General features: G+C 41.8%; 1 protein-coding gene across 2 annotated transcripts in view; it reads right to left on the bottom strand.

The window, feature by feature from the left end:
* fto (FTO alpha-ketoglutarate dependent dioxygenase) overlaps positions 1-27,629 on the bottom strand; it is a 113,421-nt gene extending 85,792 nt beyond the window's left edge. The window contains exons 1-4 of one of the 2 annotated variants that reach the window (XM_042218470.1): positions 27,331-27,629; positions 6,961-7,038; positions 5,723-6,758; positions 3,083-3,208 (exon numbers count right to left, since the gene is read on the bottom strand). In XM_042218470.1, the coding sequence (XP_042074404.1) occupies positions 3,083-3,208; positions 5,723-6,758; positions 6,961-7,038; positions 27,331-27,450 (1,360 nt within the window). In that variant the 5' untranslated portion in view covers positions 27,451-27,629. The remainder of the gene's footprint in view (positions 1-3,082; positions 3,209-5,722; positions 6,759-6,960; positions 7,039-27,330) is intronic. The other variant, XM_005912953.3, reaches the window with a different exon arrangement.
* Between the last annotated feature and the right edge of the window lie 241 nt (positions 27,630-27,870).

The following is a 27,870-nucleotide window of genomic DNA, read 5'->3' as shown; positions in this document are numbered from 1 at the left end:
AATTTAGCCATGACAGAGCTGTCATTCACAGCACATGTGCATATTTACACCCGCCTTGAGCAAGAGTACACCGGCTAATGCCTGTGATTTGAAAGTCAAACAGCCAAATGCTTTGGGAGGAAGATATTATTGTTTGGTGGGTGAGAAAAAAAAGACGGTGACAAACAAAACAACTTGCCGGTGTTTTCTTCACCCTGATGAGATTGTGAAGGATTAGGTCTCTGGGCAGAATTACTCTGCGTCTTTAAAACTGTTTATATCCAATAACAAATTATCTCCATCAATCTGCTCTTTTCTTGGCGCGTCTGATGCGTCAGTGGGATCAGGAGGGAGTAGAGGCAAACTCAATAACTGTAATAAATATTTATCTTTCTTTCAACCCCTGTGCCTGCTGCCACTTGTCCTCCTTTTCCAGGAAGCAGGCTTTTAAATATATTGGGTCAAGTCTTTTCTCCAGTCCCCCTGTGCATTGGGAGCTGGAAATCAGATTATTGAACAGGCCCGGTGTCAAGACTTGCATTGTTCTTTTTTAACCACTGAAATTCCATTTGGGTGGAAATGATGGTGATTCAATTTGCCTCCAGCAGCTCAGACATTAGCAGTTCAAAGGGGCCAGCCGCCGACAAATGGTGCTGAAAATACATTACGGTGTCTGTGGTTATACACCATTGTAGTTTTCTTTTAATACCACAAAACTACTTATCATACGGTGTATGTCACCAAAACACTGGTACAATATATCTTAACACTTGGTTTAACACTGGCCACTCTGCCTGTGTGTACACGAGTGGGCTTGACATGGTGAGGTGAAACATCCAGTTTTTTATTCGTACGTGTCGGTTGCCACCCAAAAAAAAAAAAAAAAAAAAATCATGAAAAACTTAAGATTCAGTGACAAAATATAGAGTTTGTGTGTGTGTTGCATGTCTTACAAGACTTGTTTGTCTCGCGATTGGTTTAGTTTTAGGATTTTAGTATGTAAAAATAATGTTGTGCAGGAAAACTTCTATGAGTATTTTAGGACACAAAATTGTGTACTGTATATAAAACAAATCATTTCTATTGAAGAACGAAATAATTTTAAGTTTGTTTGGGTTTTTTTCTCCATATGGCTGTGTTTGTGCATTGTGCCAAGCATTTAAATCAGGTAGGCCGACAAAGCCACAGACTGCCGAGGACTCTGTGAGCTGCTATCGTCGTACAGCAGTTGGCCTCTCAAGGGCGTACTCACCAAGTGGAGCATAAATCCCCACTGATCCGCGACAGTCAAGTCCCATTAGAATGGTCTGCACAACAGCCCATCACTCTATTATCATAGCTGGCCTGAAACTGACTGTTCTATTGTAAATCTTATCCAGCTAAAAGAGGTCGGCTTCAAGCCCTGTCAGACTGAATATTAGGTACAGACATCGTTGCTCTCAGATGAAAACATAGCATCTTCAAAGAGTCAATGTCAGGAATTCATTAAAACCTTCCTATTGCTTACTTTTTAGTGGTCCATTTGAAAAGACTGACGATGTTCTAAAATTACATTGATACAGTAGACAGGTAATCTGATTCAACTTTAAACTGGAAAATCAGACACATGTGGTACACATGTGCATGCAGCTATAGAAAACACCTTACTATTATCAAGGTAGTGGCAAACAGTTACTACACTTTACCACTGACACTATGAATAACTAGTTTATAAAACACCCGTTTTAGAAACAGTTGTTTTATAAAGATGTGAAGGGGCAGATGGAGTAAAAACTAGATTTTTATTTTATTTATATAAAAGCAATCCACAACAGTTGTCATTGCCCTTAGAGCAAGTATTTGTGAAAGTGAGAAGAAAAAAAACTCGCTTTTAATAGGAAGAAAACTCAGACTCAGGGAGGAATGCCATCTGCCTTGACCAGTTTGGAGAAAATATTTTACAGTGCTTTTTCTTTTTCCTTTTTTACCCCCACTATAGAATTGTGAAATTGGAGGCCTAAAGGCTTACGAACAACAATATTATTATCAAAGCACGCTGTTTTTAAAAAAAAAAAAAAAAAAAAAAAAAACATAAAAGTAAGAGCTGCTTTACTTTGTTTGTAATTAGTTGTAAATCTGATTTGTGACATATCTGCAGTACATAAGTAAGTTATTTATACCACCTTGTTCTGCGGGTGTAAAGAGATGGTAATCTTTCAATTAAAAAAGAAAGTCTCTCCAGACATTTGGTGAAGTATTAAAAAAAATATAGAAAAGAGTGAATAACAGCGTCTAAATACCTGTATTTATTTGATGTAAATGTTGAGCATAGTGTTGCAGTCAAGTATGTTCTGATGTATATCAGTTAAAATATTTATTTTCTCTACTCTTAGTTCCAAACTACATGAATTAGTCACTTATTTAAAATACACAAAGTACGGTAATACATCATGCAGATGAAATAAGGACCACCTTAAAACTGTACCTTTATATACTTAAGAAAGCAAAGTGCCTCTATAAAATAATAAATCCGCCATTTTATAAGGGGCGCTAACTTCTTGTCCAGCTGAACACAAGCTCTGTTGTGATGTGGATAAATGTCCTTGCGCTCAGAAAATATGAGAAAGCTTGGAAAGACCCGTGGGACCAAAAAGAGGAGGGTGGAGGTGTCTGCTGCAGCCAAAAGCATTAAGCTATGATTTACACCCCTGTGGCTTGCTGTCTGTTCTCCCCATAGAGACATAGTCAGGAATGGGTCACAGGACTTCAAAAAATAACATTTGGGTTTCTTAACCTCTCTAATGCACACAATTTCATGGAACCTTAAAGCTCGCTTTTCAAGCCAAGTAACCTCTCTGCACATACACACGCATGAACACGCATGTCTCAGCTCTGTTTTTCCTGCAGAGAGAATTAGAAGAAAAGGACTGAGCATGAAAGTGAGAGTGAAGTGCATCCTGCTGGCATGGGTCATTGGGGACAAGTAACACTAAAACATGGGGTAATGAAAGTGTTCCTCCCTCCAAAGTCAGACATAGTGGCGAATGCGGTTAAGCTGTGCGAGCAACATGTTTACATGTGCATGTGTGTAGCTCCGAGTGCGTTTATGTACAAACGTCTGTACCTCTCATGTAATAGCAGTCTCCAGACTCCAGCGGCAGCATCAGGCCAGGTGTGTGGATGTCCCAGGCTACCTTGAGCCCAATCCTCCAGCAGGCCTTATCACTGCTGCTTCCCTCACTGCTCTCACCTGTCAGTCAAACAGAGCCCAGCACACTGTAACATTTGCATTTTGCATTTATATTCACATTTGGGGCTTTGGGTTGACAGTTTAACCCAGTGTGACTTAAGTGATTGTAAAACTGCAGCATCCTTAAATTTAAATCTCTTAAATATTTATGGAATTACATGTTTGTTATGAAGCTGTTTAAAAAAATATATAACACTTTTGTCACATCTTTGCCTGTATATCTGGGTAATGCAGTGAAAAACTGCTATAGCATACTACAGCAGTGGCCATCTATCACCAATGATGTAGCCAGAAAATAAAATTAAATGAAATTAAATTAAAGAAAGGCTTAACACATTAAAAAAAGAGTGCAATGATTAAATCAATACCACCCAAACAATGGATGTAAGATGTAAGCCTTTGTCTACAGAAAGTAAGAATCACTTAGCAGCCAAGCAAATATGATACGTGTTGCTGTGGTCATATTGGCTGTTAGCACAGGATCTTTATGCTATCATTATGCTGTGCAAGAGGAAATAGTTGGATAAAAGCCCCTGATGTTGTTTAGTGAGTGTGTGAGTGTGTTATTGGACAGTATGTATCCTATGATATTCCTGTTTCTGAACCTATTCGCTGCAAGCGCCTCCCCTGTCCCTCTCTCTCCTTCCACTCTTACATGGCATACTAAGAAAACAAGATTTGGCTTGGCTGGCCAACACCCTTCAGCAAAATCAATACTAAACTCTTTCTGGGCCTCTCTGCCCCACAGCTGCCTTTTCCTTTGCTCAGCACGGATAAATAGTAACTTAATTTCCAGCCATTGTGCTCTGAGAGCCAGCTAATGACAGCTCTCCCCAAGGCCTTAGGAATGGTGGAAGATCATCCACTGTGCTGGAAAACACTCAATTGTAGCAGATTCCTTTGGATCTGTGCAGGTATAAAAAAGACCAACTCTACATTTCTTTAGTCCAAGCAAAAAAAAAGGCAATTGAAGTGAGAAAAAGACATCTCAAATGAATGCGTCATGCAAAATGTTTTATATCTGTACATCTAAGCTGCCTAATGTGCCGCGTTTCTGTCTTCTCTGGAATAGGTACCTTTTTAATCCACCGGTTCTGGGAGTTCTCAGAGCCATCCACTTAAAAATACATCTGTAGAGCTATGATCAGCCTTTCAGTTCTAAGTCTGGAGATGTGGGGGTCACTTGAAACTAGAAAGACAGCTGCCAAGCACAGAAAGGTGTTGCGCCACAGTGTTTCAAGCTTGTGTTCGCAAGGTCAAAATTGAAATGGCCCAAAAAAATATCATTAAAACCAACCTCTTGAGCATGTGTTTCTGGTTAAGAAACAACAATGAAGAAAGCCCAGCTGTGTGGTGGGAGAAGTTAGCAGTGCACCTGCGTGATACTTTAAAATTACAGTTTTAAGACAGAGACAAAGGCTCTTAAAACTGCAAAGCTCCCACCTTCAACAGTACGTTTTGGTTTTTTTTGCTGGACTACAGCTGTACCTTTAGCTCCATCTGCAACAGGAAAACACAGTTTGCTCTCATTCCACTATTTAGAGAGTGCAAGCAGTGATCTAATGACTGACTGCACTACCTATAATTTATGCTAAAAAGCACTCTTCTGGTTTGTTGGGTTTCTAAAAATTGAGATGAATAAAGACATCAGTCATTAATGTGATCCATATGATAAAAAATTAGGATTTTGCATTTTACTGTATTATGTACAAAAAACTATTTTAAAACTAAAAGCAAGTACTTATAAAAACATAAAATATGGAGTAATACTCACTATTGCCTTCCATGGGTTTTTTTGTTTTGTTTTTTTATTCATACACTAGAAAGCAAAGTTCTTTTTTCCAATGAGATTTGCCTTCAACTCCACCAGCAAACGCTATCAGCTCTTGAAAGGGTTTGCATTCCATAATTAGGAGACATCGTATTCATACAGTACAGTCTAGGAAACACTTATCACTTATCAAAGCAGGGCTCATTATTCCATATCAGATAATTGCACATCGATCATTTCTTGAGGAAATGATTTAGATGAGATGCAGCACATGTGATAAGCCTTGTTTGTTTGACTAAGCTATTGAGCATGCGTTTAAGAGCTCGGATCCAAACGTCTGTGATCTCCCGACGCACTGTCGGTGATAAGGCTGTCAGCAGTGAACTGGTGATGACATTTGATAATGCTCTGACACTATCGCATAGATGGATCTGATGGTTGCTTCACCAGAGGCCATGTCTACAGCTGCTACAGTGCTGCTGTAGGGCCATAACACACAAGGTTAGCTGCATCTGATCCACCATAAAGCAACTGAGATAAAGTAATGAGATGGATATTGAAGTGAAAGAGAAAAAGGAATCTTAATTTTAAGCCAAAAATGTGAAAGATTATCGTGATAACTTTGGATAAGAGTTTTGAAGTATTAAGTAAAAGCCTCTGAAGTGTTAATTTTATAAATCTGAACTGCAGTTCAAGCCACTGAGCACAGTTATGACAAATACCATTTTAACTTTGATCCTTACCTTTGTCATCATGACAGCTATAGCTGTAAACAGCAACTGGCGAATGAGTGATCAGGTTCTCATCGTGGTGCCACCCTACTGCCATTTTCCCCATGCCATAGTACGGCTCCTCTTTGAGTTGGCTCATTGCGGCTGGGTCCATGTAATTGAGTAAGGTGACATTGAACTTTACTGGACCGCTGCATACCTGTGGAGGACTAGGTTTAGAACAGCCCTGGCCACTCCCGTGCTCCTCTCTGTCCTGAATGTGGTAATCTGATAGGCTGTGCTTTAGTTCGGCCACAGGTTTCTCCTGGGCCTTTAGTCCCACAGGTTCAGTCTCTGTGCCACCACTGGCCTTCACTCCCCAGTCAGGACATTTTCCTTCAGCATGCTCTGAAGCTGCTGCAAAACTGGTTTCACCTGGCTTTACTTGGGAAGACTCTCCCTCCTCGGTGCTGTGTTTGAACTCAGTCTCCCACTCCCCTTCCTGTTTAGACCCAGAGCAGCCTTCCTCACTGTGTTTTGACTCAATGTCCCACTCTTCGCTGTGCTTGGATTCTGTGTCCCCCTCCTCACTCTGCCTGGACTCCGAGTCCCCTCCTTCACTATTTTTAGAGTCTTCACTGTGTTTAGACTCTGTGTCCCCCTCTTCACCTTGTTTGGCTTCTGCCTCTCCCTTCGCCCATTGTGTTAGCCTGTCTCCTTCTTTCAGCTGAGACACATCAGTGCAGAAAAAGGTGTTAAGTTCCCACAATGCCTTGCAGGCAGCTCTCAAATCTGGGTCACAACAGTTTTGTCCTTTGACATCTATGTCCTCACTGTGCCAGGGGATGGCAAAGAGCCGTGTGTCCAGATAGCGATATGTATGGCCCGGTTCGCCCAGCAGGGCACGTGACACAGCGGTGAACACATCTCGGTCACGAACACGAACCAGATCCTTCAGGAGGCATCCCTTCCTTCTGAGGGTGAGCAGAGCTGCCTGCACCCGGCTATGGAGCTCAGCAGGCAGTGAGCATGATTTCCTTAGCACGAGACCAGAGTAACTGGTGTCCCACTAGGAAACACAATTCAGTGTTGTCATAACATGCTGACCATGACATGCAGAAACATACGACATAAAAATAGAATTATATTTCAAGCATGTTTGTCTGAGGAAAAAAAATAACTTTGAGAGCAACAGTCAGAAGACATGTTTTTGCAGTCCTGTTAAAGTTAAGGTCTAAATATCATTAACAGTATCTAGAAGTAGGTCTTACCAGCTGCTGAAAACCTCGATCTGAGGGTGCCAGAAAGGGGATCTTCTGGTCTCCCAACTCCTGCAGTAGCCTCCGCCTCTGTAAAAAGACAACACAGTAAAACAGACTGATAAGTAGCTGCAAGTATGGTTGCCTCATTTTGTTTTGCTGTCATTTTTATATTTAATGTCTAAGCGGCCTGAACCTTCAAATATACTCAGCATGCAGCTTTTCTGAGACAGTCTGCACGTTGTTTGAGGACAAAGGTTTACACAAATAAAATAAGCGATAAACACATAAAACTAAAAACTATAAATCAGTAAATCTAATAAATCCATCATTTAGATATACAGTATAAGGTAATAGGAAACCAAAATCTAATCATGATCACTTCAAACCGAACCACAAGCTATGCAGCCCATTTTAATTAATGCATTTGAACAAATGATCCTTTCAAAACTGGCTGAGGTATGACCGGTCACCGGTTATTTTCATTGACTTCTCACATTTTTATGATTTTGCGAAGGCTGCCGGTGGGTTCCTCACAACCTTATAAAAGATGTCCTGCGCCATACAGAGCTCCTCCAATAAAACAGTCAGCTCGGAGGATGGATCAAAGTACCTTTCATTGGGCCACATTCCATTCTGACCTGTAAATCCAATGGCAACTAGTATAAAAAATATATACCCAAATAAATTTCACAACAGTCTCCCCAACCTGCCTCTTCTTCTGCTTCCATATGCGCTTGTTTGAAGGTATGTGTACCTGCATGCGTGCACAGTACATCATCATTCATTCCCCGCAGGTGCATCCATGTACAAACACACACACACACACACACACACACACACACACACACACACACACACACACAGTCTCTATATGGCTTCTCTGCAGCAGGAAGCTGAAATGTACCCATCATGCTATAGTCTTTTTTACATCTTTCAAACCTCTGCATGAATGACTTGTGCATCAACAATCAAGCAGTTGTAATTGTTGAAGAAAAACCAGCCAGGTGTATATTTCTGAGACATTTACAGCACGAGTCTCACATTACTTCTCCACTACTAATGCCAAAGACTTCACAAGGAACACAGGTACTGACGTAAAAAACAGAAACTTGCCCTGACTTTTAGAGCTAAATAAAATGTCCCAGTCATAACAATAAACTGCAGTTATAAAAAGATATATGTCCAGACTCAAAAAGAGTATGGATCATAAGGAGGTCAAGTGGAAGAAGAATGCGTATTAAAGACAGCAGGGAGGAAACAGAACACAATCACAGAGGTGGAAGAAATGGGAGGGCATCTGATCTAACGCAGTTTGGTGAATTTACCTTCAGGGCTGAAACTTTACCTAAGGCTAAACAACACAACACCTGCTGAAAGTTTTCTTAAAGGATGCGCATGAGTGTACAGGCCTTCCAAGTTATTCTGGAACAAACAAAAACAGACTTGCAGACAGTTGGAATGTAAAAAACAAAACAACATGCACTATTCATGGCCAGACTGCATTCAAAGGCTGCTGGAAGAAATTGACAACCTGACACACATTCATTGGTGTCAAATTCTAACTTATGACAGAAACTGAAGATATCAAGGTGAGGCTCTGGGCTACTGTTGTGTGCGGATGCCGCTGTGTACCTGTGTGTGTATTTATTTGACTGCTGCTGTGAGACTCTACTGTACACATCCATATAGTGGCATCCGTCTGTTTTATATGTGCGCATGTAAGTAATACATTACACTTTGCTTCATTCATAGTGCAAAATCACCATTGTGTACACAAGTGCAAAAGTGGCTCTTATACACACACAGCGCATGGCCTTTTCTGAAAAACATGTAGCTGTGGTAGTGAGCACCATGCCTCAAGCCCAATCACACATAACCAGGTCTGTCACACACGTGTCAAATACATCAAGATACTCAGAAATTCCAGAGAAAAAACGAAAGACAAGAAGTTACCAGAGCCCTCTGAAGCAGATGGACTCTCACAGTATCAGAGAACCGCTGTGTCTGTCTTCCCTTTTCTGTGTCTGCACCTGATTCAAGAAGGAAAATCACGGGGAAAAAAAGGTCTGCGTTTCCACTCAGACCCAAGAAACGAGATTACCAATTCCATAATAACACGGATGCTTCACGGTAGCCGTGCCAACCGTCTGTACTGAGTGATATATCTGATTTTTTTTTTTTCCTTTTTTTAATCTCTCCCTTCCTTGATGGGATTATTCCCTCAGCCGGACTGTTTATCACAGCAAAACATATTAGGTAGAATAGAACTCAATTGGTTTGCTTTGATCTTGGCCTATAAGAGATATCAAACTGTGTACCATATATTTATTAATTTCATTTATTTCCCATCTGTGACACTTCAACGGACACTTTCTTCAAAGCGATCTTCACAGAGTAGATTAATGTCCAGCGCTTAGCATCAATAGCTCAAAAATAGTGAGATAACTCCACTGCTGCAAGGATAAAAACGCCTCCAGCCTCTTTTCTGCCCCTGAAGGTCCACTGGAAAGCACTGTATCTACAAATGCTGACAGAGGGCAGATGAGTTCCACTGGACTTGTCTAGATTTGGCTGATGCAACATAAACTACAGATATGTAAAAGCACCAGTGTTTAGTAAAATGTTCCAGTACGTGTCCCCCTGTTTGAGATATGTTCACAGAAATTCTTCTTGGCTCTATCCATTCATCTATTTTCTCAGCTACTTATCAAATTTACAGTCACAGTGAGCTGGTGTCTATCTCAGCTATAAAAGGACAAGACGAAGGGTTCACCCAGGTCAGGTTGCCAGTTTATCACTGGGCTAACACAGCGTAACAGTCAACTATTCAGGCTAACGTTCATGTGTAGAGCCAGTATAGATCACCAGATAACCTAGCATACATGTACCACAAAGAATCTGTGCAGGCACAGTAAAAACATATGCAAACTCTTTAATACCAGCCAAAGGAGGGCAGTACTGCTATCAATGCACGAATTTCAATATTAAAACAGAAAACCATGGATCTCAAGCAATCCTTCTGCAACCCAAGGATGACGTGATGAGAGATAGCTCTATAATAGAGCACTGTGTTTAGACAGTGTTCTCCCGGTACTTGTGAGACACCCATTTCAGAACTGTTCCCTTTCTGCAAAAGTGATGGGGAATCAACAACTTTGACAAGTCGGCTATAAAACGTCAGACTCAAACAGACAGCCTACCCATGTACATGAAAGGCGTTTCCGCCCAGATCCATTTGGCACCGGATCGAAGAATGTAGGGAGCTTGTGTGAAGCGACACAGGGCACAGAGAAGGCCAGGGAGTGCCTACTCCACCAAGACATTTGTGTTTGCATGTGTGATGCATATAAAAGCTGTAGAAGTCTTTAGCAAAGCTTTGAATTGGCAAAGCTTAAGTACAAATATACAGATAATTGTAACTGTTGAATACAATCAAAAAGGACCTTTTGGCTAATTGTAGCACAGTTTGTTTAACAAAGATCTGTGCAGGTCAGGGACTACACCATCTTTAGATATGTGATAGTGACTAAATCTAACATGCCACCTAGGTGCCATCACAAAAAAATGAGTCGCTGACAGGTAAGAATTTTCGAGGTGATGCGCACACACGCATAAACACAGAGCTTCTATTTTTGTGGTTCTGGCTATAGTTTATTATTTCAGTTTAAGTTTATTTTATGCCTTTTTAAGACAATATCTATTCTAAAAAAGCCCATGCTGCAAATACATTAATGAAAAAAGAAGCTCCATCAGCAGTTACAGCGACAAAAATGACCTCTCTTGTTTTCATCTCTTGTTTTCATCATGCATGCTATAAAAACAAAATTCAGGGGGGGAAAAAATCCCCCCCATTCTGACATTTTGTTTACAGCCACTTGTGGTATTCATTTATTTTATGAACACCAGCTCGAAGTTTGGTGACTTAATGTGATGGCTAACTGGGCAGACTGGTAAATGGGTAACTGGAATGTGTGGGAGCTGACCTCAGAGCGAGGGCATTGGTAATGTGTAACCCCTTGTGTCCATACTCCTGCTGAGGACTGGCCTATGAATATGAATTGGACTGTGAGAGTTAAAGGTCAGTAAGAAGGATGCTGCCAGAAATATCTCAAATAAACAGACTTTCAGCTACTTTCTTGTTAATATGTAAATTTTACTGGGTAACGTGTATTATCCTGAGATGCGTTTACAGATTAAGTTTGACATGTGGGTCTAGCTTACGTTTGCAAATCATGTTTTATGCAAGACAGTCTCTTCAAAGTAACTTATTAAGAACATAATCAGTGATACACAACAAAGGATTGAGACATGCTGAAGTCATCAGACTTCTTTTGGGGGGGATTTTTCTGGTTTTGTTTTCTCATTTCTGGTTAGAAACAAATTAAGGAGAAGAAAAATAATGGTCCAGAAATAACTGAGAACAAATGCTATGTCATTAACTATTGCATATTTTTTCAAATCAGTGAAGTGAACATTCTGTATATATTGACAGACATGTTTAGCGCGTGTTCGGCGGGGGTGCACAGGTGGAGTAAGTGATGACAAATGGCAGACAGATCGGCTCTGGCCCATTAATTGCTGTTGGAAGCTGAAGGCTGCGTTGATCATTTCACCTCGCGACAGGTCAGCAGGGGACGTGATCATTAATATTAGAACATTTCCATCCATCTACCTGAACAAGAGGCCAGTCATTTAAAAGGCTGGCGCTGGGCAGACCTTTCACGCCCTGTTTATAACACTGATCTAAGCACATTACCAGAGCTGTGGGGGACCACTGCCAGTCATTAATTAGATGTACACACTTACACACACACCACACACACACACAATATGACCACCTCTACTGGAACCCAGTCACATTTGAAAAATGCCACATGTATGAGATAAGGTACAGCAACACACACTAGGTATAAAAATTTAACATCAAAAGTCCTGTTCTAGGCTAACTGCAAGCCATGTGTATACTTTCACACACACATACTTACCTAAAGTTACTCTTCCAAAGATCCCAAGGTACGTGTAATTCTTTCAGGTGGAGAGTATGCGTACACGTGTGTCAGAGATCAATCATTCAAAAGTATTTACAAATGCACAAAGCCAGACTTAGAAAGGTTGGCACATAGCCACTCTGTTTAAGTGCTTTTCAATGTGTCTGTGGTGTCAACATCTATTTCACACTTATCTACACCTCAAAGGGGAAAAAAGATGTTTCTGTGACCTTTAGCAAGTGTCAGATCTGGAGAGGAGAGGAGAGGGAAGAAGAGAAAGAGAGGATGGGGATTTAAGAGATCTGTCGATGCATGCCTTACATAACCTTTTTTTATTTGTCCGGGAAAGATTGACTGAGCATGCTCTTTATCAGAAACATACTAGCTGCTTCACACTCGCATACCCACAGATTTTTTACACAGAGGAGCTGCTCAGTACATCTAAAGTTTTCTGGTAGACAATAAAACAGTTTCTCTGTTCTCCCACTGGGGTAACTGAGGGTTAAAAAAAAAAGTCTGGTTCAAGGGCATTTTTAGTTTTAAACACTCACCAGGATTCTAACTAGCAGCCTTACAGTCAAAGAGACCATGTGCCATGTCTATGAATTGGCTAGCTCAACCGGTACGCGAGGGCCATTTGCCTTCATTGTTGGTTTGTGGCTGGGCCTTAATGTTTCCATTAACATTATGTCGATCAAGCAAGCTTTTTAGTTTTCACCTTCAAATTACAACATGCTTTCATGAGGTCAGCTGTTTTCCATGTGGAATGGCCAGTTTTAATGCAGACACAGTCCCTCGGTATTCAGGCTGGGTCCAATTCAGTCAAGGGAAAGTCAGGGGAAAGAGTGAGAAAATGAGGAAGGGAGAGGGATGGAGGGAGGAAGAGAAGAGAGGCAGGAACAGCATTGATTGAAAGACTGTGATTAGCAGTTTTCAGCGGGGCACCAGGGCCACTGAGTTGTTCTAACAGGGTTGTCGCGTCTAGAGGTGCAGTCAAGGAGAAGTCACTGCTTTAGAAAGCTCCCTCGATTTTCCCATTTCCCCCTCCCTCCCTCTTACACTCTCACCATCCAGCCACACTTTTCCTTCCCTTCCAAAAAGTCAATATGGCTGTGCAAAGTGCAGCATGCCCCACAGGGAGGCCCAGTTAGCTGGAGGGGCTGGTAGGGGCTTACAGTGAGGACAAGAGGTGTCCTCCAGGCCTGTCCCATAGGCAGTGTCAAGGACAGACCTGAAGACCAAAGGACCAAGGCCACCAGACTGCCCTTCCCCTTTGCAGCTTGCTTTCTTTCTTTCTCTACATTTCTCTCAAGCTTGGCTGGCTCGGCGAGGCAGAAGAATCAATAATCAGGTGGAGCGTTTAAAATCCCCAGCTCCAAAGACCAGTGCTACGGTCCTCAGAGCCCAGCAGACCAACACATCGCTCAGGGCGGAGCAGCTGATGGACAGATGAGTGGGTGGACGGTGGACGCACCTGGTCATTGAAAGGTTTGTGATTTGTGACAGTAAACAATTCAATAGCACTTAGCAATACACAGTGTCTAAAGGGTGTAAACCCAGACTCTTCACACACACTACCATCACCTCAACATGTCAGAGATCAGTAGGATTCAGGCAGGTCAGGCAGCTGCATAGACAAACACAACCTGGTGTTGTAGCTCCCTCTCTGCGGAAGTACCTTTATTAATGTAGATGACGTTAGTTGTAAAATGAAGCCACCAAAAATATATTTTTACAAAAACACACATGTACCATCACTGTCAACAGCAGTGCTTCTGATTTCCATACAGTAGGCTTGACGAAGAAGCCTGTACATGATCTGGATGAAGTGTGCGAGGAGGATTTCAGTCCTGCCGCGTGTCTTCATGTGTGAGTGACTGATCACAGTCGAAGTGGCTTGTGTCTCTAATCCAGTACCACTGTTAGACAGTGCAAAGACCCGGCTCTGTGTACCGCAGCACGGGCTGATCAAACCCATCCTGTGACAAGCAACCTCTTCAAATGACGATGATTTCCCAGCTCTGTGTCCTTTTGGTTCCATATTAGATCATCTCCTGACACTACGGAGTCTAGTACTTCATCTGGGATAAAGATGATGTGCAATAAGACCCAAGAGGCAGGAAGTAAAGGGTAAACGAGGGGCTAAGACTGGGGTGCTGTGCCTGATCGGTTGACAGCTGTGACAATTATTATGTGGTATATTATAACCTTATGCTAACCATAAGATTTAATACAGTATGTTGGTTGACAAAAACAACTCAAGATTATTATTCCAACTTAGCTGTATGCCATGTTCACACGCAACACAAAAACTGAAAAACATCTTTCCACTATCATATATATATGCAGCAAAACTAGGATAACCTTAACAATTATTCGGTGACCTATATGTTAATCCAGATCTTTTTATTACGGTATTATTAACAAGCTAGGCGCATGACCCAAGTTTAAATCCTGACAACCATCTAAGCCACTAGAAAAACATATGCCTCTAAACAGATGTGACCAGAACATCTAGGACAGGTCTAATTCTTTCTAATGTACTTTCTGACCCAGATAAACTGGCATTATCAGATTAATATTAAATTATGGGCTGAATATCATTTGTGGCTGTTTACACAACAGTCTGTCGGTCTTCCTGGAATGCTGGGACAGATAAGTTTGCTATAATGGCATTAGCCAAATCCTGAAATGTAGCAGACAGCACTTGTCTTGCTTGAGAAACCACCTTATTTCTTTATTTATTTTTCTTTCACTCATTCTGAACAAAGGAAAATATTCTACCAGGAATTGAATAGCTTAATCCTCTTTTCACTCTTCCCAGTAGCCTGAATAGTGACAGATTAACATCCTGGAGGTTTACAAACCCAGCCATTTGAAAATGTAATTGCTGATGCCACACTGCATGAATGTGTTTAAAGTTAAGGGTTAATATTAAAGCTTAAAAGACACACACACCAAGTCGAAAGGGATGTTGGCACGCTGGGCCAGACCCAAGTCACTGAAGCCTTTTCACCTGTGTATTATAGTACATTATAACATACCATAATAGTAATATAGTAATAATACTGTAATAAACTCACATATTTATATTATTGCTAATATATATTTGTAATATATCTATATCATAGCTAAAGCACTTCTGGATGGATGCAAACTGCATTTCGTTGCCTTGTACCTGTGACATCTGCAATGACAATAAAGTTTAATTCTATTCTATTCTATTCTATCAAGGAGTCACAAGCTGTTCCAAACCCTCACTAGGTGTCATAGTTACTGTTCACTTCTGCTAATTATTACAGGCAATCAGAGGGGTTAACGGGGCGGAGCCTGAACAGACCATGTTCCGGGGCATTTAACAGCTGGCTGGAACGGAGGTGAATGCATTACACACTGCCCTCATCCAATAAAAATAAAACACCCTGACATCTGAGGTGTACTTAGCCCAGAAGGGAGGGAGGAAGAGGGTGTTGGAAGGAAGAGGAGAGTGCATCTGATAATATGATGTCCAACTGCCACCTAGTGACAACTTTCCAGGTTCTGTGATCTTTCAGGCTGCTGATCATCAAGAGTTGGGGGGGACACACCAATTAATCACAGGTCAAAGGGCTTCAGCATCAATAGCAAATAATTTGTTCTTTAATTAAGATCTCAATGAGGCCCAATGCTTTCCAGAGAACAACCCAAATTATAAAAGTTTCATGAAAAAATAAAATAAAAGAAATAATTGAATGCAAAAAGTGTATTTTAATCACATGGTTTAATTTGTTGAAAAACCAATCATTGTACCACCCTTCCTCAGATGACCACACTGCCCATACATTTGGGGGAACATGCCTTAACACTACACTAGTAGGCCGTTGGCTCCGGGCTCCAAGGTTCCCTCCCCTCATTAGCCCAGGTATAAATCACACTCTGCCGGTGCCCAGAGGTGAGAGGGATGAGAGTGGAGGTGAGCTTGAAATAATGCTTATGTCATGGCAGGTCAGCCCTCCATTATGGCCGTTTCAAAAACTATTAATCTTGCTTGTAGTCAGTGGCCTAGAAATAATTACTTCATCTAACCCATGTAATACAGCATGACCAGCAGTCGAGCCTGGTCAATTTGAGGCTGGGGAGGCAGAATAGAGTTGTGGGGGGCGAAATAAAGAGAGACAGAGAGAAAGGGAGAGAGGAGGGGGCAAAGCCACAAATTATCAGCCTCCTGTCTCCTGCTACTGGTTGACTGATGTTCTGCTCACTTCAGCTGTGGCCTTTTGCACTCTCAACACTGATTTAGATAGATAAACACGCACGCACTCAGATCATCACTACAGGCACACATATGGTATGTATGCACACTGCTGCATGATTAAATAAGTATTTTTTCATCCAGGAACACACAAATCACATTACTTTAAACAAGCCGCCCAAAAACCATTTAAAATGAGATATAAGGAACAGAAGAGATAAAGCAGATTCAATTACCAGCCAGCACTCAGTCTTTTTAAAATTAGAAAAATCACAGAATGCCAGCAAACACTACATGACACTGCCATATATTTGTTTTGCCACATGATTAAACGTGGTATCTAAATTTACAGAAATATATCTGGAAGTTGTTAATGTTAAAATAATGCTGCCAAAATGTGCAAGTATTTATTATTATTATTATTATTATTATTATTATTATTATTATTATTATTATATGTCAGGGGGATTTCACACCTTTGCATACGTTAAAATTTTATGACTTTACACATTTCACCCCCACATCTCCACTAGCCACAGCTCCAGGTACAATCGCCTATCCTCCAAAACGGAGGACAAACCCGCCTTACCAAACATCAGGGCAGATTCAGCCACAATAAAGCTGGCTATTGAAGTAAACCACAGTGCAAGTCAACAGAGGAGCTAGTGCAAACTCAGCCTCCTAAACGTCACAGGAAGTATGCAAGGAGTGACATAAATAAATGTAGCCCTCCAGTGGCTGTCACAGCTGGCATTGCAGGTGCAAATTTAATTAGTCAAGGTGAAGTCTCCGTTGTTGTCTGAGAACGGGGGTGGGGGCTGGGGGTGTCCTCGCCATGCACGACTGTAAACACGCGCTATATCCTAATCAGGTGTCACCGCAGCGTTTGATCAGCCCGTGAAAACTTGTCATGAATCCCCAGCAGTGAGTGGGCCGACGTGGAGAACAAAGGAAAAGAGCTGTCATAAAAGAACAGGGTAGTGCCGGTGATGGCACTGGCAGTGGATAAAGAGAGTTTGCCCATTAGCAGTCTCTGTCACCTCTCTCTTTCCCATTTCCCTTAACGTATCCCCTAGTTTTCTTTCTTCCTCCATGCAGCAACCTACAATATACCTTCACTACATCCCACTGCAGCGCATTGGCTGAAAATCTCAACCACAGCTGTCGTACTCATGCTTCAAAAATGCCATAAAAGCCTCCAAAAGATAACCCCAAAGTATTACACTGCTTTCCTTTACCTCCCAAAGAACCGCACATGTACAGAGATGCAGGATGTGATCTTCTTGTTTTTATCGAGCACCATTCTAAATAGTTGGGTCCTCCTGAAAAGCCTGGGAACTAGGCGCAGACGTACCGTTCTCCTCCCCCCCAGCGACTTCAGGTTGTATTGAGGCAGTGCAGGAACACATGCACCATTAGATACTGTTTACCTTTCAGTTTGGATGATATTGAATACATTAGCCGATTGAACCTCATAAGAAACACAGGCGAGTGACAAGGCCCAATCGTCTTTGCGACTACCATGGTAACTGAGATTACAGGCTAACAAAGAGCAGACAGGGAGAAAAAATATTTAAAACCCGAATAGTGATACATAAATTAATTAAAGGACAAAAAAACAAGTGGAGAATTAAAGTTGGAACATCTGTCAGCGACTTAGCTTTCCAACGTAATACCAGTGTTAGAACATTTATACCCTTGAAGTTAATGATCCCCTCTTTAATTGACAGTCAAGGAAAACTGGCTGCGGCAGCATCCTGCCGAGACACCGATAAGAGCCCCCCCCACACACAAAAAAGAAAAAAGAAAAAAAAAAACAGTTTAAAGAACCTTGGCACTAATCCCTATTGTCATCCCAGTGCAGCAGAAGGACTTACAAACACAGATAACTCTGCTGAAGCTGTCTATTTCTCAGGAGTTATGGGGACAGCCGAGCTGCCGCATGCCTCAAATCAGTCACTCAGATTAGCCCAATCCCTCTGTGCTGTCAGTCAGCCGAGACACTAGCTTGTCACCACATTTACATGAGTCCATCTCATATGTGACAATGCCCCCTATATATGACAATGGTTGCGCGGAAGGGGTCCACTCACTCGCAGATAGCGGGTGTACAGTATGGCAGGCAGGCTGTTGTTGGATTAAGCTCATGGCGCGCGCAGTGCTCATGTCTTCGCTGACACTCAAACAACAAATTTAAAGAGTCTTAACCATTTGCTTTTTTTCCCCATAGTGGGAAGAATGTGGGAGATGCATGTCAGATGAAACGCACACATGCACCTAAAATGCAAACACAGATACACAAGCACACACACACACACACACACACACACGCACTCACTGGGATGAACTTCAAAAACTTGTAAGTACAAAATAACTGTTAAAAAAAAAAAAAAAGTCTTTCTAGTGTATGTCGTCTCCAAAGTTGGCTTTGAGAATGACTTTAATCCACCTACTTCACTTAACATGATAAAGCTCAAAGAACAAAGAGGCAAAAAATATATATATAACAGTAACGATGTGCTACGGAAAACATCAGGATCAGTCCCCATCTTCAATGTATGCAGGAATAACAGAGGTTCAAAGTGCAACCCCAAAACAAATCGCTAAAAGACAAACTGGATAAGACAAACTTTGGCATGTCAAATTAATAAGGGATTAGCACCTACAGTGTTTGAGTTTGTACTTTTAAATTAAAGTGTGGTACGTCGAGGCACCTGAGAGCTTACACTCTGCTGACTACTTTTTATGCTTCTGCAGCTCACTCCACTTCAGACAGTCCTGAAACAAATGACAGTAGATGCCCTCTACATAACAGGGCCAGGGCAAGCATGACACAGGGGTTGACAACTGAACCCTCAAACTCCCTAACCCCTACTTCTGCCATGCCACATGCACACACACATGCACGCACACGCACGCACACAAACAACCCCGAAAACAGCCCTGACATGACCGCTCGGCAGCCCTCCCTAACCCCTTCTTGTGTTTTTTTTCTCCCTTCATCTCACTGGAGACAACCCTCGATTCAGGACCATTTTAGCCAGCCAAGTGGATGTGACCCGCTGCCCCCCAGTCAGGCTCATCTGAATAAACAGAGTTGAAGAAACAGGCAGAGGAGGGAAGATCTGCCTACATTATGATAGGAAGAGATAGGATGGGATTCAGCCAAGGGGCTCCTTTCTTTATGCACGTTTGATCAAGTGCTTGACAGCACCAGTGGATGGAATTACAGACTGTTGAACAAAAAGTTGCGGTGTGGGTGTAAGTGTGTGGAAATGAGTGTGCGCAGTTTGGTCTGGACAGCTGGATTTCCGAGGCCTGACAGTGTTAGGCTTGTGACAAGCCTGCCGCAGCACACCACCACCACCACATGCAAAGCGCAAGCCGCCTACTAGCTTTCGCAGTCCATCACTCAGGACGGCCGAGGGAGGCGCCGTGAGAAGAGGTCAGACGTGGTGGAGAGAGGGAGGGAGGAAAGAAGAGAAGAGGATGAGGAGCTAGAGGAAGAAGGGAGGGCCGGTCAGGGGTTAAGTGTAGAGAAGACAGCGATGAAAGGCAACTGTCATGCACCAGTGCTCGCCCAGAAGCACCTGTCTCGAGAAGAACATGCAAAGTGTGCCGGTCACGTCCTGACAATACCCCCGCTTTTTCTACACACACACACACACACACTCACGCATACAAGCACTCAGTAAAGGGCTGATGCTCCACCATTGGAAAGGCATCACCTGCCTGACAGCATGCCAGTCAAGCTGTCGTTGGCTCCCTCGCATATGCAAGGAAAAGTTAGACTGATGAAGAAAAAACACACAGGGGTTCAGAGAAAGAATCACTGAGACATGAACAGACCACCTGAAGTGAGCAAACACTTCTCAAAGACTTGATGCCAAGTAAATGCTGGAATGAGCAATACAAAGTGCTCCATGAAAGCAAATGCAGGATAACTCAGACAGCTACTCCAGACTGCAAGTTGCTCTAGTTACTAACATCCTCTGGTGGAAGCGCTAAACCTAATGTACTAAGGATGGAAAAGTTATTTTTAAAGCCATTTGTGTGTTTTCACAAAATTAATTTGTCTTTTTCTGTTTTAACTTTTAACTGCCACCGTAAAATTATCACCGTCTGATAATTTAACAAGACAGAAAAGAGAACGCCTACGCCTGACATCGTTCCCATCAAACTCTTCCCATAGTAACACTAAATTACTACATATTATTATGTTGGGTACAAGCAGAAAATAACTAAGGGTATTCCATTTAAGATGGTTAGCAGAGGAGACTAACTGCAGCTCCAGCTGACTACATGAATAAAGCTGAAATCTGCCTTTGGTTGCAGGAGGCACTTCCTATGTCGAGCTTCTGCAAAGAAACAAGCGAAATGCCAGGTATTTTAACACACTTTCATTGCTCACGTTTATGGAAAAGAACTTATGATGTACAAATTAACAGTTAGTATTTACAGCACCTTGTGAACCTGGTCTCCTGCAGCTTTTGTGAATGAAGGGTTTTGGACTTTCCATTGAAACCAGATGTGGTGCAACCACTCCAGCAGTAGGTACTTGTACTTTATTGGAAAGGTGAGTCACTGTAAAGGAAAATAAATTCACAAATAAACAGCATGAAGACTGCTCTGTCCTATGCAGGTGGCGTTGCACAGGGAAACAGTTTTTAATGGCGTTAGCTAAAGTTAGTAACACCCAGTACCAATAGGACGTATTCTGGGTAACATTGATTATTAGTCATGTTTTTCACTGAAGACTGAATAAGTGCAGACGGAAGGAGGCATTATTACAATCGCAGTTGCTAATCTTTCCAGCCTCCATGGTGCTTATTGATTCCTTGTGTCTTATGTTCTCCGAGCAGTTACACCAAGGGCAGCCACGTCACACAGAGATGATTATTAGACAATATTTATTCAAAGATACGCCCAACCCCAAACCACCTACCCACACCTAGTGCACATTCGTACAAGTGCACAAACACACACACAGACACCAGAATGCCAAACAAACAGAAACAAAGAATAACAACTCACTTGGATCATAGCCTCGGGTGGCTAATGAACCCCCAGGAGGCTCTAGCCTCTGTGTATGAGTTGAGAGGGTCATCCCCATGTTTATTCAGCATCAGCCCGATGAGCCTCCAACATCTATTGATTGAACTGATTATTCTATGTCTCTTTTGTGACAGGCCACATGCTTGACAGGTGAACCCTACTTGTGCAGGTCACAGTTGATGTAATCTCATTGAATCTGACGGCTGACCAAGTCGGCCAGTTTGCATGATCCACATCTCAGCCTTGTTTTCAAATATGATGACATCTTTGGCTAATGCCTCAACACTAATATGAGGTGATCGGTAGGGGGTGACAGGCACCAAAGTTGTCGGGAGCTGTTTGGACAATCCTAGTTACTGCATCCATAGGAGAAAAAAAATGTCTACGTTGTAAATGATAAAGATAGCATAGCAAGAAAAGCATTGGTTTATATATACATATGGGTGTAACACATCAGCTCATCAACTTTCCAAACAATATGTATGACAAGTAGCTGTAATACACCATTACATTTTTTTCAGTTCTAACAGTCTAACAGTTTTCTTTTCCTGTCTGAGTCAATATATAGGTATACAGTACTATAGTTAAAACAGTGGCTTCTGTCAAAGCTTTATAGAATATAAAAACATCCAAATGTCATCATGAAATAGGGATAAAATTAAAACACTCAACCAAGTCAATACATAAAATATTCTCCTGTTCTGTTAAGAAGAAATAAATATTTTGTGCAATGCTGTAAAGAGTCCTCCTGTCTTAATAGGCTGCCTATTATACTTTTAGGCCATTTAAATATAGTCAACGTATGGCTCACTCCCATTAATGTTCCCACAGCAGAGCTGCGAAGTTGGGCTTTTTAAAAAAAAAAAGCTCAATTTTGACTTATTGTTCCAAACTTTGGGGCACAAAATATTCTGTCGTTGGAAAAACCCCTATTAGCCTTGCATAATCCTCAATCATCACCCCTCTGCTTGGTTCCCAGTTGCTGGAAGGATAAATCTGAGCCCGCTATTTGCCAGTGTAAAAATCTTTGTTAATTTAACAAGACAGAAAACAGAACCCCTAAGCCTGACATCATTCCTATCATACTCTTCTCATAAAGGGTGAGAAGACAAAAGCAAAGAAGCAGCACACCCAGAAATGACAGCAAGAAAGTCACATTTTTTTTAAACCAAAAACCTTCCAAACTCCAGATAAAGTTCTTCTTTTGGTCGGTCACTATAAGTCATTATAATGCAAGCCTCTTTTCAACATTTGTCTAGTCTGTTCTTGCTATTGAAGATGCTTGTGCTATAAGACAAGCTAACACTCTGCAGCATGCTGTTTGAGAGCGATTTTTTTATACATCTTATAAGAAAACTTCGTTGTGAACTATTAACTGTTCTATTAATGTTGATTAGAACCATATGTAAAAGAAGTACACAGTTCAGAACAACAACATTATGACCGCCTAGCAGCAAGTAGCAACTAACTAATCTGGATGAGCAGTTTGCAGCTAGTGGTTAGAAGAAACCACTGCAGATGCTTCTTTCAGTATGACTGCAGGATTGCATTTTCAAGCAACACCAAACTGTAATTTCTACCATATATAGGAGTCCCCATCAAGTCATTTAAACACATACCTTGGCACAGTACCGGTGGACCATAAAAGCTTATATCCTTCCACATGCAAGCCAAATGTAGACATCATGCATCATCATGCTGTTTATTCAACAAAGACTACTATTATAGAATGGATGAAAGGTGAAATGAAGGAAAATTAACCAGGGTTTTTCACGATGATCATGATTTGCTAATCAACTTTTTCATTTGTAATAAACAGAAACTCGTTAAGCCATTCTTAGAATTTCTGCACTTGTAAGCATTCATGCACAATCTGTAAAATCTAACATTCTACCACATACACATTACTGTGGTCATAATCTTTATCAATAACAATAAGAAAGTAGTAAATACGCTCAAAAATTATTTGTTAAATTGACTAAAGTGAAATCATATTTAAACTAAATCACTAACACAACAGCAATATTTTTAATTTGTGTGTTATCTTAGGTTAACTTTAGTACACATAATGACATAAATCCTTGGAACAGTTCTGTGTGGGCTGATTTAATAAAAAAAAATGATGATCTGTAACATCTCCAAACAAATATATGAGCAAAGATCAAATAGGCAAAACAGTGTAAAGACATGTAGAAGAAAAGCTCAGCAGCAGTCTAATCAGACCCCTCCAACACTCACGCAGTTGATCAATGAAAGACCTGGGGCCGCCAGCCTGCGCTATATTACACACCAAACTTCATATTCATTCATTGATTTTACTTTTCATAATAGTATATCACTGAACTCCAATGGGAGCAAAATATGGAGGCCAGGGCTTAGGTCAACTCTCAAATGGACGCCTGGACGAATGTTTGCACAATATTGATGGGGCACGCAGAAAGAAATGACTAAATACCTGGATCAATAGCTAGTTTCCCTAGCTACGACAGGTTATTCTAGATGGAAATATATAAATACCTCTTTATGGCTACTGGAGAAGTCCTAACGAGCAATGCTAAATGCGCACCCTTAAGGTAAACACTTTGATTAGCCAAGGCCAGAGGTGACAAGAGGGGTCTGCTAATGCTAGGATGCCACACTTACAATGGCCTGAGGATGTTAACACACACAGGGCCCTGATAAAGAGACCGTGTATATGACAGGTCAAGCTCTGGGCAAAGAGCCCTGACCATCCTATTTATTTCTGATGTTTATGGACCCTGGCTTCACCATTCGCAGTCATATTCGACCAATGAATGTCATTAATAATTGAAATTTCTTTTTTCACACTAATCAGAACCAGAAGTGGGAAAGTCTTTGGCCTAATGAAACACATTTGCACACAGACTTCTTAAAACAAAGTTAAGTACACAGACATCTTTATAATCAAACCAGGCGGACATATCCTGCTGCTGCTGCTGCAGCCCTGTTTTTATTTACTGCACAACCAAATTACTGAGAACAACACCCAACCTTACAGCTTTACCAGCTCCACAGTGTCCAGTGGGGCCATAAAGAGGGTGGAGCCACATCACTGCCTGCTCCTTAATTAAACCAAAGCTGTTAGGTTCATTTGCCTCTTTTTTTACACACATTGAATTAACCAGTCCATCGTTGAAGACCTCCCAGACGCCATCCCTACTTGCCCCTAAATCATGATTGGGTGAACGGTCCAGTGGGTCCCTGCTGGACATGCAGCAGCCGCCCAACGGCAAGGCCAGCACAGGGCATGTGGCAGATCGACACCTAGCCAGCGATAAGTAATTCTGTAGGGGATTAGCAGCATGATAGCCTGATCAATACTGTGTGCTCAGGCCATTAGGAATGCAGCGAGGAAATGACCCCCTCTGGTAATAAAGCAGGCATCTGGGTTCTCCTTCATTTGCCAGCTCCATTAGTGTAATGGTATCATTATCTGCCACAGCCGTATTTTTCTGCGCCTTGGCTTTTCCACAGCTCGACCAGCGGGGGTCTGATGAAGCAGTGAGAGCCCCCATACTGACTGTTCCCCTTTCTACCATTCTACACAGGACCTAGGTGTAAATCTAGCTCTGCTGGAGCTTATGTGCTACCCTGCCTTAGGTATCCATACCCATGTTTTATGTCAGTACCTAACACTATTTCTCCATTATTGGCTCATTAATAGAGCAAGCAGCATGTAGCTTGGGTTTAGAGGGAGAAAAAGATGGCCGGCAGAGCGCAAAGCTGCTGAATGCGCTGAATCTGACACCCCCCTCTTGCTAAAACACCAGGCTTGACATGACAGGACGTCGGCATTAGTTGCCATAAATCGTTTCCTTTACACTAATTCACCAGCTAACATTTTGTGGGGGAAAATTGATTAACCATGTCTGGATGTGTGGCCACATAATCAGCTTTTACTTCAGTAGATGTTAATTTAACAGAATCGCCAAGGGAAACACAAACCATTTTAATGGGTGTTTAGAAATTAAATACCCTAAACAGCTTGCACTAGGTGCCACAACCAGAACAAACCAATGAGGCTGATCTAAGCAATGGGCTGGTTTGAGCCCAGGACCTCACAACATCTGGTGACCCTGTGTGAACATTACTTAGCCTGCTGCTCACGCACACAGACACACTTCCTGTTTCACCACAGCACTTAATACTTGTCATCGCTGTCCAAATGGCAAGCTTGCATCAAAGACAACATTAGAACATCGGGTTAAGGGACAGGGTCGGTGCTGTTTTCACACTTGCCAGGGCATGAGTGGAAATTTATCCTGTGATGACAACACTGATAAAACATACTTAAAAGTTTTAAATTCATTAGCGTACTAGAGGTTAAACATTAGTATGATGAGAAAATTCAAGAAATTGTAGCTACTTGACAACCTAAGACAAAGTACAAATCTATAAAAACTTCTTTTTTTTTTGATACAAACAAAATGAAATCTGATGAGTGAGTGTGTTCACTAGCCTGAATGATGAAAAACCTAAATAAATGACATAAATGTGAATTGGTGTGACTAGGTGGGGTTAATTCCCCTCGGGGACTCAGACAAATGTTCTCTTTCATTTAAAAAAAGATATATAGAAAGAAGCCATGGCACCCCACCTGTCTATGCTATACTGACTTGTTGTGATGGGATTTTCTGAGGAGACTGTGTATTCATTTGGCACTAATCTGTTGGGGCTTGCATTCCACAACTCGGAATAACAGTGCACCCATCACAGTGCATCTCTCACTTTGGGAGCCATTGCAGACACACTCATTTACTAGATAAGACAACCATCATATCCAAGGTATTAGTTAACATAATAACTGTGTCTTTATACAACCAGTGATATTGTGAAAACCGTTCAAAACGCACGCAGCTTTCGCTTTGGCCGCTGTACAGTTTTAAAGAAATTTTGCAGTTACTAATTCTCTCGCTCATCCTTTTATTTATCTAAGGAGAAAGACAGCTAAGCCATTAGGTCTGTGCAGTACTGCCTGACTGCCTGAGGGCCAACTAGAATGAGTTCTCTCTCTGAGCCGCTCATCTGGCTGCCATGGCTGCTTTCATAAACAGGAGGAACCACGTCCTACATAGTTTCACTGCTGTCTAACATGATCCAAACACATGCGCCACAGCAGACGGCGTCCAAGTCTGGAGATATGAGAAGAAACAGACAGGCAGATAGGCAGATGCTAAGAGAAATGACTGTGATGAAGCAGCCCTGGATGCCTAGTGCACAGCAGTTTCCTCTCTTCCATTAGAATGTCCACAAACTGCAAAGTTCCAGCTTTTACAAAGCTCGACACATCAGCACACACACAACACATAGGTACCCATCTCTGCTCACATCATGTGACCCTTATTTAAATCCTATTTTTTTCAGTATCAGGTTCTACAGCTGGCACATTAGCACAGGTTGTTCTTTAACAACAGCAGTGGCAACATTAGCCAATAGGTTATCATTTCTACTGTATGTCAGAGAACAAACCATTATCCACTGCATCTGTAGTAAAGCCTGAAGCAGCTGGAGACTGCTGGCCTGGCAGCATGCCAAATCCCGGCTACACTTCACACTAACTTTACCTTTTGTTTTTACTGTTAGACTGAGCTGCACAGCTGCTGATGCCATACAAGTGATTCATTGTTTATTCTTCACACCAGAATAACATCCCAACTTGAGCCTCGACTCTGTCTTTTGTTTGTTTTAATTAAAAAAAGAAAAAAGATATCTATGCATTGAACTAGTTGCAATGTCCACTATTTTTTCATAATTGTGTAGCCTGCTGTAATTCATATCGTATTTCAACTTGATGTAGGATGCTGTCGAGGCGTTACTCTGCAACCTCTATTTTCTCATCGGCAGTGTCTCTACGTGGCAAAACACCATTTTAACGTAACTGTAATTCTTCATTGTGGCAGACTGGTGGGGGAAAAAATGGAAAACACAATAAAGGAAACAGGCAAGGTGAAGTATGCGCTGACATTCCCGGCTTTCTAGCCTTCAAAATGCAGCCAGCAGCATCACATACGGAGCATTAGATATTCAAAGAGCGACAGGGCTTAGAAATATGCCAGACCTAACGGAGAAAAACGCTATCAATACCTTTCTTCTCTTCTCCCCCTCACTGTCACCCGATCTTTTCATGTTCCTGGAGTTGTGTTTACACTGCCTCGCTTTCATTAGGGGCGACGTCGGTCGTTGTAGTGCACGAATAAACTGCATATCCCGCTATTTTCGTGCCAGGAAGAGCGTCTCCAAGTGAAGCCGTGTATTTCATTTCTACGAGACGCCAGTCTTCAATTTCTCCAGTTTAAAATGAGTTTCCGTGGAGAAATTGTTGGGGGAGATTTTAAAAGCGTAACACTTAGAACTACAATTCCCAGCTCGAGCGTGAGCTCGCGGCGGAAGCAGATTCGGCACGCTCAAGACTTTGCACTACGCAGGTGTGGCGCAGGTACAGATCTATATATTGCACATAAGCCGGTCAGCATGGCTTTTAAATCGGTGTTTTAAGCCCCTAAAATGGCTGTGGCATTTAGAGGAAAAATGTGAGAGACATAATTTAAAGCGAAAGCAAAAGTCACAGACCTATTCGGCAATTTTGAGTAGTAGTATTGCTTGTACTACAGTCGAAATGTCGTT

This window comes from Haplochromis burtoni, unplaced genomic scaffold (assembly GCF_018398535.1).
Source record: "Haplochromis burtoni strain Fernald_Lab_line unplaced genomic scaffold, NCSU_Asbu1 Contig_2, whole genome shotgun sequence".
NCBI lineage: Eukaryota > Metazoa > Chordata > Actinopteri > Cichliformes > Cichlidae > Haplochromis > Haplochromis burtoni.
This window is presented reverse-complemented; position numbering and strand designations above follow the sequence as displayed.